This window comes from Apium graveolens, chromosome 7 (genome assembly GCF_009905375.1).
Source record: "Apium graveolens cultivar Ventura chromosome 7, ASM990537v1, whole genome shotgun sequence".
In the NCBI taxonomy this organism is placed as follows: Eukaryota; Viridiplantae; Streptophyta; class Magnoliopsida; order Apiales; family Apiaceae; genus Apium; species Apium graveolens.
In genome coordinates, this window is record NC_133653.1 from 71,368,342 (window position 1) to 71,380,514 (window position 12,173).

The 12,173-nt window shown below is 34.8% G+C and overlaps 4 protein-coding genes and 1 pseudogene across 4 annotated transcripts; 1 reads left to right on the plus strand and 4 right to left on the minus strand.

Moving 5' to 3' along the window:
• Positions 1-4,165: 4,165 nt before the first annotated feature.
• LOC141673726 (uncharacterized) lies at positions 4,166-5,366 on the minus strand. Its single transcript, XM_074480468.1, has 2 exons — positions 5,342-5,366; positions 4,166-4,608 (listed from the first exon to the last, which is right to left on the minus strand). Exons 1-2 carry the CDS (start codon positions 5,364-5,366, stop codon positions 4,166-4,168), a joined length of 468 nt encoding a protein of 155 aa, XP_074336569.1.
• Positions 5,367-5,640: 274 nt separating this feature from the next.
• On the minus strand, positions 5,641-7,366 carry LOC141673007 (CENP-B homolog protein 2-like; annotated as a pseudogene).
• A 296-nt stretch (positions 7,367-7,662) lies between these two features.
• Positions 7,663-9,093, plus strand: LOC141673727 (dammarenediol II synthase-like; the record flags this gene model as incomplete). Its single annotated transcript, XM_074480469.1, has 7 exons — positions 7,663-7,752; positions 7,858-7,904; positions 7,980-8,123; positions 8,220-8,397; positions 8,614-8,691; positions 8,789-8,875; positions 8,956-9,093. Coding segments are annotated over 7 exons (738 nt in total), but the record flags the coding sequence as incomplete, so codon positions are not given.
• Positions 9,094-9,263: 170 nt separating this feature from the next.
• LOC141671388 (cytochrome P450 714C2-like) lies at positions 9,264-10,256 on the minus strand. Its single transcript, XM_074477621.1, has 3 exons — positions 10,027-10,256; positions 9,673-9,899; positions 9,264-9,542 (listed from the first exon to the last, which is right to left on the minus strand). Exons 1-3 carry the CDS (start codon positions 10,085-10,087, stop codon positions 9,264-9,266), a joined length of 567 nt encoding a protein of 188 aa, XP_074333722.1. The 5' UTR covers positions 10,088-10,256.
• Positions 10,257-10,405: 149 nt separating this feature from the next.
• LOC141671389 (histone H4) lies at positions 10,406-10,951 on the minus strand. Its single transcript, XM_074477622.1, has one exon. It carries the CDS (start codon positions 10,896-10,898, stop codon positions 10,587-10,589), a length of 312 nt encoding a protein of 103 aa, XP_074333723.1. The 5' UTR covers positions 10,899-10,951; the 3' UTR covers positions 10,406-10,586.
• Positions 10,952-12,173: the final 1,222 nt, after the last annotated feature.

The following is a 12,173-nucleotide window of genomic DNA, read 5'->3' on the forward strand; positions in this document are numbered from 1 at the left end:
TAGGTCCATACAATAAATTAAAATCTAATTGGGTTTCTTATTTGATCACTTAATTTAACCCAATATAATAAATAGCAAATATAATTGATATATTTATATGTAGCCCATAAAATAATTATTATTAAAATTAATAATATCAATCTCCCACTTGGGCTTCATATGAATCCAGAATCAATTATACAAAACTTTAGTGCGCAACTTTATGTTATTTATCGTCCTTAGATTTTACCAAAACAATTCGGTCCGTCTACTATATATGTATGAGATTCTGGCGGCATTCGTCACAAACTTCACGTGACTAAACCTTCCAGGCACCACACAAATATATTCAACGACATGAATCAATGCATGGATAAGTGGCATGGAAATTACATGTAATGTGATCTATATAATGTTTATTTCCAACTAGTCCTTAGGCAATCTCTAATGAGATTGATTCCAATTTTTTCAATTCAATGTTAAACCACAATAAGAAAATTGAACAAAAGTAGAGTGACATTTAATAAAATTCCATCAACTATATTCTGCTGAACATAAACAACTCAATGATTATTTCATAAAACATCAAAATACAAACTCCCACTAAACCAAAGTATCATATAAGGTAACACCCATATGAGCAGTATGCTCGTGAAAAATCTTAGGTGTTAACGCCTTAGTGAGCGGATCCACAATCATGGAGTTAGTGTCAATGTGTTCTATCGAAATCTGTCCACTCTGAATCTTTTCTTTAACAACTAGGAACTTAATATCTATATGTTTCGCATCTATAGTGTTCCTATTGTTGTTTGAATACTCTACTGCTGATTTATTATCACAAAATATCTTTAATGGTCTTTCAACACCATCAAGGATACGCAAACCAGTGACAAAGTTTCGCAGCCATAAATCTTGATTGGATGCCACAAAATATGCTATATATTCTGCAGCCATGGTGGATGAAGCTATGAGCGTCTGTTTGGAATACCTCCATGAAATCGCTCTACCAGCCAGTAGATAAACATAGCCCGAAGTAGATTTTCTTTCATCTTTGCATCCTCCAAAGTCAGAATCTGAATATCCAATAATTTCTAGATGATCTGATTTCCTGTATGTGAGTATATAGTCTTTTGTTTTCTTCAAATACTGTAAGACTCATTTCACTGCTTTTCATTGCTCCATTCCCGGATTACTCAAATATCTTCCCAACATTCCAACAATAAATGCTATGTCAGGACGAGTACAAACTTGAGCATACATTAGGCTTCCCACTGCCGAAGCATATGGTATCCTTTGCATTTCCCTTATCTCAAGTTCATTCTTGGGACACTGTTTGAGACTAAATTTGTCTCCCTTAGACACGGGTGTATCCATTGGTGCACAATATTTCATGCCATACCTTTCCAGGATCTTTTCGATATAGCTCTTTTATGACAATCCAAGAATACCTCGGGAGCGATCTCTATGTATCTGAATTCCTAATACAAAAGAAGCATTACCAAGATCCTTCATCTCAAATTGATTAGTGAGAAATTTCTTGGTATCGTGCAATAAGCCTATATCATTAGTAGCAAGTAAGATGTCATCAATGTATAAGAGAAGAAAGATAAATTTGCTCCCACTGAACTTGTGATATACACAATGTTCCACCAAGTTCACTTCGAAACCATATGATGTGATTACATGATGAAATTTGTGATACCATTCGCGAGAAGCCTGCCTGAGACCATAGATGGACTTCTTTAATTTGTAAACCACAGTCTTTGGATTGCCAATGACAAAGTTTTCTGGCTGCACCATATAAATTGTCTCGCTAATGTTTCCATTGAGAAACGCCGTCTTTACGTCCATCTGATGTAGCTCTAGATCATAATGAGCCACAAGTGCCATAAAAATTCTAAATGAGTCTTTCGTGGAAACCGGAGAGAAAGTCTAATTGTAGTTGATACCTTTCTTTTGAGTGAATCCTTTAGTGACTAGACGAGCCTTATATCTTTCGATGTTGCCACTCGAATCCCTTTTGGTTTTAAATACCCATTTGCAACCAATAGGTTTTGAGCCTTTAGGCAACTCGAGAAGATCCCAAATGTCATTGTCTTTCATAAATTGCAGCTCTTCATTCATGGCACCAATCCACTTTTGAGAGTTAGGACTCTGCATGGCTTGTTAAAGATTTACAGGATCATCTTCCCCAATGCCAATTCCATCTTCATGTTCTTGTAGAAAAATAACATAATCATCTGGAATTGCACTCTTTCGCTCTCTAGTGGATCTCCTTAGTGGCACTTCTTGTGATTCATGAGGTTGTTGAGTTTGCTCAATTGGTTCCTCATGGGGAATTTCAGTATTGTCTTGTACCAGAGGGCCTTGAACAATGATAGGTATCATAATCTGATCATTGCTCTCGGCAGAGTCATAAATATGATCATGACTATCTTCTTTAAAGAAATACTTTTACCGATATCTTCCCTCCCAAAATCAACATCCTCAAAAAATCTTGCATTATCAGTCTCAAAGAAGGATCTAGTAGCGGGATCATAAAATTTAAATCCGCAAGTACGTTCCGGATACCCAACAAAATAACAATTGACCGTCCTAGAGTCCAGTTTCTTTTCATTCGTCCTATATGGCCTTGCCTCAGCTGGACAACCCCAAACATATGAATGCTTAATACTAAGTGTTTTCTTAGTCCAAAGTTTGTAAGGAGTTTCGGCTACTACTTTAGTTGGAACCCGATTAAGGATATAAATTGCAGTCTTTAGTGCATCTCCCCAAAGTGATTCAGGCAAGGAAGAATGACTTATCATACTTCTCACCATATCTTTAAGAGTACGGTTTCGCCTCTCAGCAACACCATTCATATTTGGTTTTCCTGGCATAGTATACTGAGGGACAATTCCACACTCCTTTAGGAATTTAGCAAAGGGTCCTGGACGTTGCTCACCTGATCCATCATATCTACCGTAGTATTCACCACCACGATCAGATCTGACAGCTTTAATACTACTATTTAGTTGAAGTTCAACTTCAGCTTTATACTGTTTAAATACGTCCAGAGCTTGTGACTTCTCATGTATCAAGTATAGGTACCCATACCTAGAGTAATCATCTATGAACGTGATAAAATACCGTTGACCGTTCCAAGAGGCCGTAGGGAATGGTCCACATATATCGGTATGAATCAGTTCCAAGACACTTGTAGCTCTATTGGCACCTAACTTTCTCGAGTTTGTTTGTTTTCCCTTAATACATTCAACACAGACTTGAAAGTCACTTAAATCTAAGGGATCAAGAATTTTATCATTCACAAGCCTCTGAATTCTTTGTTTAGAGATATGACCTAATCGCTTGTGCCACAACATAGCAGAATTCTCAGTTAACTTACGTTTTGTACCTCTTGCACTTGAGTGTAAAATTTCATTATTAAAAGCAACAGTATCAAGCATATAAAGATTATCAATCAAAGAACCAGTGGCAACCACATTTGAATTTAAAGAGAAACACGCTTTATTATTTCCAAAAGAACAAGTGTAGCCATATTTGTCCAAACAGGAAATAGAAATAAGATTTTGTCTAAAAGACGGTGCAACAAATGTCTCAAATAAATCCAAAAAAACACCAGTTTTTAATAATAATCTAAATGTTCCAACAGCTTCAACTGAAACTTTATTGTCGTCGCCCACATAGATGAATCTTTCGACATCAATTAGCGGTCGGCTCCACAGGCAACCCTGCATAGATACACGTATGTGAGTAGTAGCACCAGAATCTACCCACCAAGTATCCTTAGGTACAGAAGCCAAATTAACTTCAGAACAAACAAAGACAGAAGTCTTACCCTTCTTCACACGCCAAGCAGCATATTTGGAACACTCTTTCTTCATGTGTCCAGCCTTCTTACAAAAGTAGCAGGTTGTTCCCTTATCCTGCTTCTCTCGCAACTGATGCTTGGGTTTTCCACTTGTAATATCATTACCTCTCTTTCTCTTCTTATCATGAGAGCTTGATGCCAAGTGAGCACTCTCAGTCTTCTCTCACAAACCCATCTCTTCCTCTTGCACACAGTGTGAAATGAGCTCATTAAGAGTCAATTTTTCCTTTTGAGTATTATAACTCACCACAAAGTGTCCGAACTGAGGAGGCAGAGAAATAAGAACCAAGTGAACAAGTAACTCATCCGAAAGTTCTAACTTGAATTCCTTGAGCATGCCAGCAAGATTAGACATCCAATGATGTACTCCCTTATGTTCCCCTTTCCTTTATATTTCAAGGTCACGAGTTTTGACAGAAGATTACTCGTTTCCGCTTTCTCATTCTTAGAAAAATATTTCTCAATCTCGGAGAGGAACTTCTTGGCACTCGTGCTCTCAGCAATAGAGCCCCGAAAGCCAGTTGGAATCGTTCGCTTCATGATCGCCAGACACATGCGATTAGAGTGTCCCCATTTCTCAATTTGATCCGTCTTGGGATCATCCGTAGTGGGAACTGGTTGCTCTTTCCTTAACGCAAGGTCGAGATCCATACACCCAAGAACGATCTCAACATTCTCTTTCCACGTGACATAGTTTGTCCCATTCAACATTGGAATCATGCTCAACTGAGCGGAGGCAGAATTAACAGAAGCAGTAACTGTAATAGAAAATAAATATACGACAAATGCTCAAAACTAGTATATATAATAATTGTGATACATTTTAAATATTAGCAACACCATCACAAGATACCTAGCGCTACATTAAATTTTAGTCTTTGGACAGAAAATTTAATTTACAATTGGTACTCTCCACGCAATAATCAAGTACTAGCAATTAATTTCTGTCAAATAATACGCCTTTCTTTGGACCGACTTATTATTCACATGAAAACCTTAATATTGCTACACACTTATTATCACAAGAATATTTTAATTTTGGTCAAATATTACCTTCCTTTGGGCCGATAAAATTTACATAAAATTAAATATTCTATCGTCATAATAATATTTTTAAATTAATTAATCTACACAAAAGAGGTCACTTTGGCAACATATTGTTTTAATCAATTAATTTAAAAATATTCGACCACTTAAATAAATAAGTTAAACTTTATTTGCCAATAAAAAACTCACAATATATAACATATTATTGTACCGTATGATCCGAAATATCAACCATTTAACTGTATACAAAAAGTACTAATTTGTATAACACTAACGCTACGGTCGAAATATGTGTACCATTATATTATATGCATATAAAGAAGAATCACGGACACAAAGTTAATTCATCAGTATGATTATAAACAAGTACATGACCCTGAAATTGCATTATTAGTTTATTGATTTTCCTGGAAAAACTAAAACAAGCAACCAACATATACTTACAATAATGAACCAGGCTAGAATACATGTCGTAAATTCACTCAGAACTCAAGTCAAACATATTGAGGAGAAAAGAATGAACATAAGCGTGAATACAGTAAAACCTCTGTAAATTAATACTCGATTAATTAATAATCTCTCTAAATTAATAATTTTGTCTGGTCCCGACTTGGGCCAGTTCAAAAAATGATCAATTTCGATAAGATAATAAGATAATAATTTTTTTGAAAACCCTGTATAAAAATATGGTCCCAATAAAACTATAAATTAATAATTCCCTTATATTCATAAAAATATAGCTATTACATCTTTGTAAAATATGATTCAATTATAGTTTGCTTTTTTATATAATTTAAATCAACATGAAGCTCATCCATAATCTTTCTTATTGCATCCAAAAGCTCGGGTGTGGTGCTTTCATGTTGCATCAAAAAGTTATTAAGCATTTTTGATGCCTTGAGTGCTTCTTTACGTGTAACCGGCTCCAACGGTGTTGTATCGTCTTCAAGATCATCTTCAACACTATTTTCAAGGATGGTGTTTGCAATCTCTTCTATACTCTGGACCTCGGAACATGATTCATTTTCACCAATCTAAGAAGTTATTAACATCCATTTTATTACGATAACCTAGATCCTTAATCATCACCTCAAGTTCATGAATGTATTCTTCCGGAGTTGTATGTTCATTTAAATTGCTCGAAACTTCATCTATGGAACGAATTTTGCAATGTTGAAAGCACCTTGCTATTGACTCTTGTTTTACATTTGTCGTCCACGTCGCGACTGCATAATTGATAGCATCCAAAACATTAATCTTTCCTGGATCAGATTGTCCCAACTCATAACCTTCTAATAACCCACGATAAAATCTCCTGCGATAGTGCATCTTGAAAGCTCTTATAATTCCTGCATCACAAGGTTGGATTTTTGATGTCATGTTAGGTGGCAAGAAGTACAACTCAACATTTTGTAGTCCTTCAATATTTTTTGGATGTGCTGGACAGTTATCTACCACAAACAAAATTCTTCTGCCTTGCATTTGGCTATCAAACCAACGAATGTATTCATCAAAAAGTACACTAGTCATCCAAGCTCTTTTGTTTGCACGATAATGACAATTCAAGCTGCCCATGTTAACATTCTTGAAGCACCGTGGCTTTGCATACTTTCCAATAATCCATAAAGGAATTTTTTCAGAGCCATATTCATTGCAACATATAACAACCGTGAGCCTTTCTTTGTCTTGTTTTCTTCCTTCAAGTTGTTTCGTAGCAAGAGAGTGATCAGCTTGTAACCTGTAAAACAAACCAGTTTCGTCCATATTAAAAACATCTTTCATAGGGAACTGGTTTATTTTTTCCCTTATGGACTCCAGTTTCTTCTCCATGTCCTGTACATCAACAGAACCACTTTCTCCAAAGCGACGAAATGACTTAATACCATGTCTTAACTTGAATTTCTCAAGCCAACCTTGAGAAAAAGTGTGCTCCTGATCTTGTTGAGGGTATAAAATTTTCATGGTCTCTTTTGCCTTCTCTAAAATTAGCTCTCCTGTCATATTAACACGATCTTGGTACTGGAGAAACCATTCATAGAGAACCTTCTCCATATCTGGATATTTTGCTGGTTTATGTCGCTTAATATCTTTTCTTTTCTCCAAGTAATTAGCTGCAAGATAGTCTGCTGACCTTTTCAGTGTATTTGATATTGTACCTTGACTAACTTTTAGATGAAACTTATTCTCGAGCCACAACTGGAGATCTTTTTGAGTGCATGATGAATTTTCTCTTTTATATTCACATAATGCTTTTCTTGCTTCATCCGTCATTGTTGATTTTGTGACACCTTTTAGATGAGAAGCCATTGTTTTGTTTGTATAATTTTTCCCCCAATCTAGTATATACAGTATATATAATATATTTTATGACTACACATACATTGAATACTTTCTATGTAAAATACAATGAATTAAATTAATTCATGTACTTTGAATTTTCCTAATATACATTGAATATTTTCTATGTAAAATACAATGAATTTAACTTATACACTACATGGACTTTGAATCTAATATATTGTACATTACATTGACTTTCTAAATTCATATACATTGAATTAATTGAATTAAGTATAAAATATAAATTGTACAATTCATTTTATTTAAATTTATGTGAATAAAAATTTAATCAAAAGTTAATTTTGTTTGCTACCGAAAATTCTCTATAAATTAATAATTATTAATTTATCGATTAATTAATACCTCTCTAAATTAATAGAATTCTCTGGTCCCAACTATATTAATTTATAAAGGAAAAAGATTAATCATCAGATCCTTTTTCTCCTTTGTTGCAGAGTCCTGACAGTGGCGGTTTCGCTGTTTGGGAGCCACCAGTTCCACAACCATATTTGCAGGTAATCTTTGTGGTAACTTCTCAAATGACCTACATTTCTGACTTGATAAAGTACTTCAACTTTTACTCTGACGGTTAAACCTTGAAAATTTTCTTCTACCCCCAGATGTTGAATCCTTCAGAGATTTTTGCTGATATTGTTGTAGAAAAAGAGTAAGATCATTATCCTAGTTTTCTCATTTTCTTCCCTTTGAAACTACTGATAAATATGATGATGTCATATTTTAGGCATGTTGAATGCACTGCCTCTATAATCCAAGCTCTAGTAGCATTTAGAAATTTGCACCAAGGTTACAAAGCAAAAGAAATAAATCTTTCTGTCGCAAAAGCTGTAAGGTATCTTGAAGGAAAGCAATATCCAAATGGTTCGTGGTGAGTATTGCTCTTGGAATACTTACAAACTTTATATTTTTAAATATAAACGTATTTTTGTAGAGCAATAGAGGCAAGTAAAACAAACTTCAACAGGTATGGTTACTGGGGCATTTGCTTTTTGTATGGCACATATTATGCGCTATCAGGGTTAGCCTCAGTTGGGAAGACATATGATAACAGTGAAGCAGTACGCAAAGGTGTTCAATTTTTCATATCGACGCAGAATGAAGAGGGTGGTTGGGGAGAGAGTTTTGAATCATGTCCAAGTGAGGTACTTGCTTACAGTGCATCACTAATTATGCCATTTTACAGAAACTGGTTCTAAACTGTTGTTTATAAGTAAACGAAGGCCAATTCTACAAATCACAAGTAAAAACCATTAAAAAAGGATAAAAAATATTAATAATCCTCACGCCTACAGCCACACACAGTTCAGTAATACTTCTTTCCAATTCTCCTTGCTTATCTCGATGCTTTCTTTTAACAGAAATTTGTTCCGTTAGCGGATGATCGGACAAATTTAGTGCAAACATCTTGGGCAATGCTTGGCCTCATCCGTGGCGGACAGGAAAGTATTAATATATGTAGTTGTCAGCAAAATGTATTTATAGAGTAATAGTTCATTGGGATTATTTATACCTTTCTTTCCTCTTACTAAAAACCAGGCTAAGAGAGATCCGACCCCATTACATAGAGCAGCAAAGTTGTTGATTAATGCACAAATGGAAAATGGAGATTTTCCTCAGCAGGTAGATCAAGTTCTCCCTCGCCTTTCCTTTTGTTCTCGTTTTTTGTAGTTTCAATACAAATATTTGATGCAAAATTACAGGAAATCACAGGAGTCTACATGAAGAATTGTATGCTACACTATGCAGAGTATAGAAACATATATCCCTTATGGGCACTTGCAGAATACCGTAAACATGTTTGGTTGTCCAACTGAATATTTTGAGCTCAAGTTCCTCTGTGTGGTGGTTTCAAGAACATATTTCTGCAATACTTCAATATCTTTAATAATCCGGTATATCTCCTTTTCTAGTTTCCATTGCTGTCTATGTATCTTGGTTGGAAAATATCTGCAATTTAGTGAGTACTGATTGTAAAGAAACAAAATCCAGAAATTCTTCTACATAAATACTAAATTTTTATGGAGCCTGGGGCTCCTCGCCTGTAGAAAGGACGGCCATCTATTATTGTCGGTGATCCAGAAACTTCCATGAGATCCCTGCATTTGGAAAACAAGACTTCTTCTGTAGATTCATATCTGCCAAACATGATATTCGAGAATGTACTTGACGTGAAAGTCTTCACATAATCGTCAATTCTTATATCAGCAATCCCGCTCTCGTTTTCAACCAATTTCGCCCATGATTTAACAAGTGTGTTCCCCGATTCAAGCACTATGCTAAGCATGTTCTGATCAATTAAGACATATATAGTGTTAATTTACAATATTTTAAACACGTTTGGGCTGCTTCTTCTGCGCTTACACTTCACTGTGTTTTAAATAAAAAGTCTAAATGTTATTTAAGCACGGTAAATAAACCTTGACTTTGTCCGCATAGAAAGTAGGAGCAATGGTTTTTCTCTGGTGCAACCAAGCTTCTCCGCTCGTCGTGAAAATACCCTTGCCCAGTAGAGGTCCGCGTTCCTTATGCATGTAAGATGGCTTCCCCAAGTCTAATGATTTGCAATGACTTATCTCTTGCACCAACTCACCGTCTCCTATATACAAAAATTGTGTCTTTCCCAAGGCAAAAGAGAAAGTTTTCCCTGTCATTGACATTAACATTAATCTCTAAAGCATAAGTGATGAGAACTCCCAACCGCAAACTTGTATTAGCAAAGAATGTCAGATTTATAAAAATTAAAAGCTTAGAGGTAGAAGGATCAAACATACCAAATTGCTTGGTCCATTGACCGATATGAGGAAGCAGTATAGACAAACAGTCAAGTGACATGGGGTCGGTCGAATTGTAAATTAGCGCCTCTGATTCCAGTTCCTTGTATCCATGGTATTGTTTCCTTCATGTTACCTTTCTTCGCTAGAGTCTACATTGACTATATTGGTAATGGTTACATTGCTATTGGTGATCGATAAAGATGTTCTTTACTAATTACAGAAAAAAGTAGATCAGTTTGGCACAGTCACACAGACAACATGACCACAAATTCATTCCACAACCTCCAACTAACCGAGTTAGAATTTTCAAGTCATAAACCATAAAGATTTGTCAACATTTTCAGTACAAAATATTGCACTTAGCTTATACCTTCCATAAAATAAAAGTAAACTAATTGATCTTCAACAGTTCCAGTGGGTTTACACATTGTAACAAACCAACAATCATGATTCATGTAAATAGACTGATCTTAATTGATAACAGCATAAAACATTGACAAGAAACATTAAGATCTACAAACCAATACCAACAGTAACAACAAAACCTAACATGAGAACTATCCACCAAAGCCGTAAAGAGTCCTACCCTGCCTCTTAAGTGCATAAACAACATCCATAGCAGTGACAGTCTTCCTCCTAGCGTGCTCGGTATAAGTAACCGCATCACGGATAACATTCTCCAAGAATATCTTAAGCACGCCGCGAGTCTCTTCGTAAATGAGACCTGAAATCCTCTTGACTCCACCTCTTCTAGCAAGTCTTCGAATAGCAGGCTTGGTAATGCCCTGGATGTTGTCTCGAAGGACTTTGCGGTGCCTCTTCGCTCCGCCTTTGCCCAGTCCCTTGCCTCCCTTTCCACGCCCAGACATCTCTTTTGAAATTAATTTGATTTTAAATAATTGAGAGTTGATTTGTTTGGTTTTGATAAGTGTGGGTTTGGTTTATATAGATTGAGATTTGGGGGTTTTCAAGCAGGGTACGAGCGGGGTTTGTTTATGATCGTTGGATAAGGTTTCATCGTACGGTTGAGCTTTGTGATCCGTGTGATACCATATAGGTGGATCTGATTAGCTGATTAGAGTGCACACGGATTGAATATGAAAATATAAGGCGGGTACTATTAGCGGGTACTATTGGCTAAAAGCCAATGTGTAATGCGAAGGAGTGTTCTAAACGTTGTGCGATTAATAGGCGGATAATTATTGTTCAGTGGTAAATTGAACACATAAAATTAGGTTAAAAATTATTTTTTACGAAAATCGAAAAAATTCGGATTAATTGATCAAAAATTGAGTTAATTGGTCAAGAATTGGTCTTTCTGATAAAAATTTGAAAAAATATTTAGAAAAATTAAAAAATAAAAATATATAAATTTGTATAAAAAAATAATAATCGTGTATAAATATTACTACTTTAAATGATTAAATAAATAAATTTTCTTAATTATTCATCATAAATTGACATCAATTCATAAGTTAGATTTTAAGAATTATATTTATTTTAATAATATTTCATATTTTAAATTTATTTGTATAAATATTTATAAAAATTATATATGTAACTAAAATTGTACAATAATTACATGTATTATTATTTATAAATAAAAAAATATTAAATTAGTTATGATTAATAATCTGATTAATCATTCCGATTAATCCCCGATTATCCCCTAACAGTGCCTCCACCGACTAAATCTGATTCCCGCTTTTTACAACTCTGATGCGAAGCCTTGGTCCAATTACTTTAGATTCATTTATAAACAACTCCCCCTTCCCCTTCCGACTAATTATACGGTGATGGCCCTCCATGTCATTTTGGCATAAAAAATGATTTAAAATACCACTTTTGAAAATAATATCCCAAAATATCAACTCAAGAGATTACATCGTGTAGTAATTAGGTAAAAAACCCAAAACGCTACGTCATGTAGCGTTATGCACTTTTTCTTTTTCTTTTTTTTTAAAAAACGATATGTTCAAAAAGTGACCTAGAGTAGAGTTTTGCCATCAAACGCTATATCATTTAGCGTTTTGCCCCCAAAATACTATTTCATTTAGCATTTTGCACATAATATTTATTTATAAAAAATTATTTTTAAACCCAAATAAAAAATTGTTGAATCCTAAAATAATAAATTGTTTAAT

What these genes read in the sequence shown, in the direction of transcription:
- LOC141673726 (XM_074480468.1), bottom strand. Translation starts at nt 5,366, where the DNA reads ATGTATTCTAGCCTGGTTCATTATT. An exon ending in TTCTAGCCTGGTTCATTATT is followed by an intron (nt 4,609 to 5,341) that starts GTAAGTATATGT and finishes TTTCTATTACAG; the next exon opens with TTACTGCTTCTGTTAATTCT.
- LOC141671388 (XM_074477621.1), bottom strand. Translation starts at nt 10,087, where the DNA reads ATGTCACTTGACTGTTTGTCTATACTGCTTCCTCATATCGGTCAATGG. An exon ending in TCAATGGACCAAGCAATTTG is followed by an intron (nt 9,900 to 10,026) that starts GTATGTTTGATC and finishes TGTCAATGACAG; the next exon opens with GGAAAACTTTCTCTTTTGCC. An exon ending in TCTATGCGGACAAAGTCAAG is followed by an intron (nt 9,543 to 9,672) that starts GTTTATTTACCG and finishes TTAATTGATCAG; the next exon opens with AACATGCTTAGCATAGTGCT.
- LOC141671389 (XM_074477622.1), bottom strand. Translation starts at nt 10,898, where the DNA reads ATGTCTGGGCGTGGAAAGGGAGGCAAGGGACTGGGCAAAGGCGGAGCG.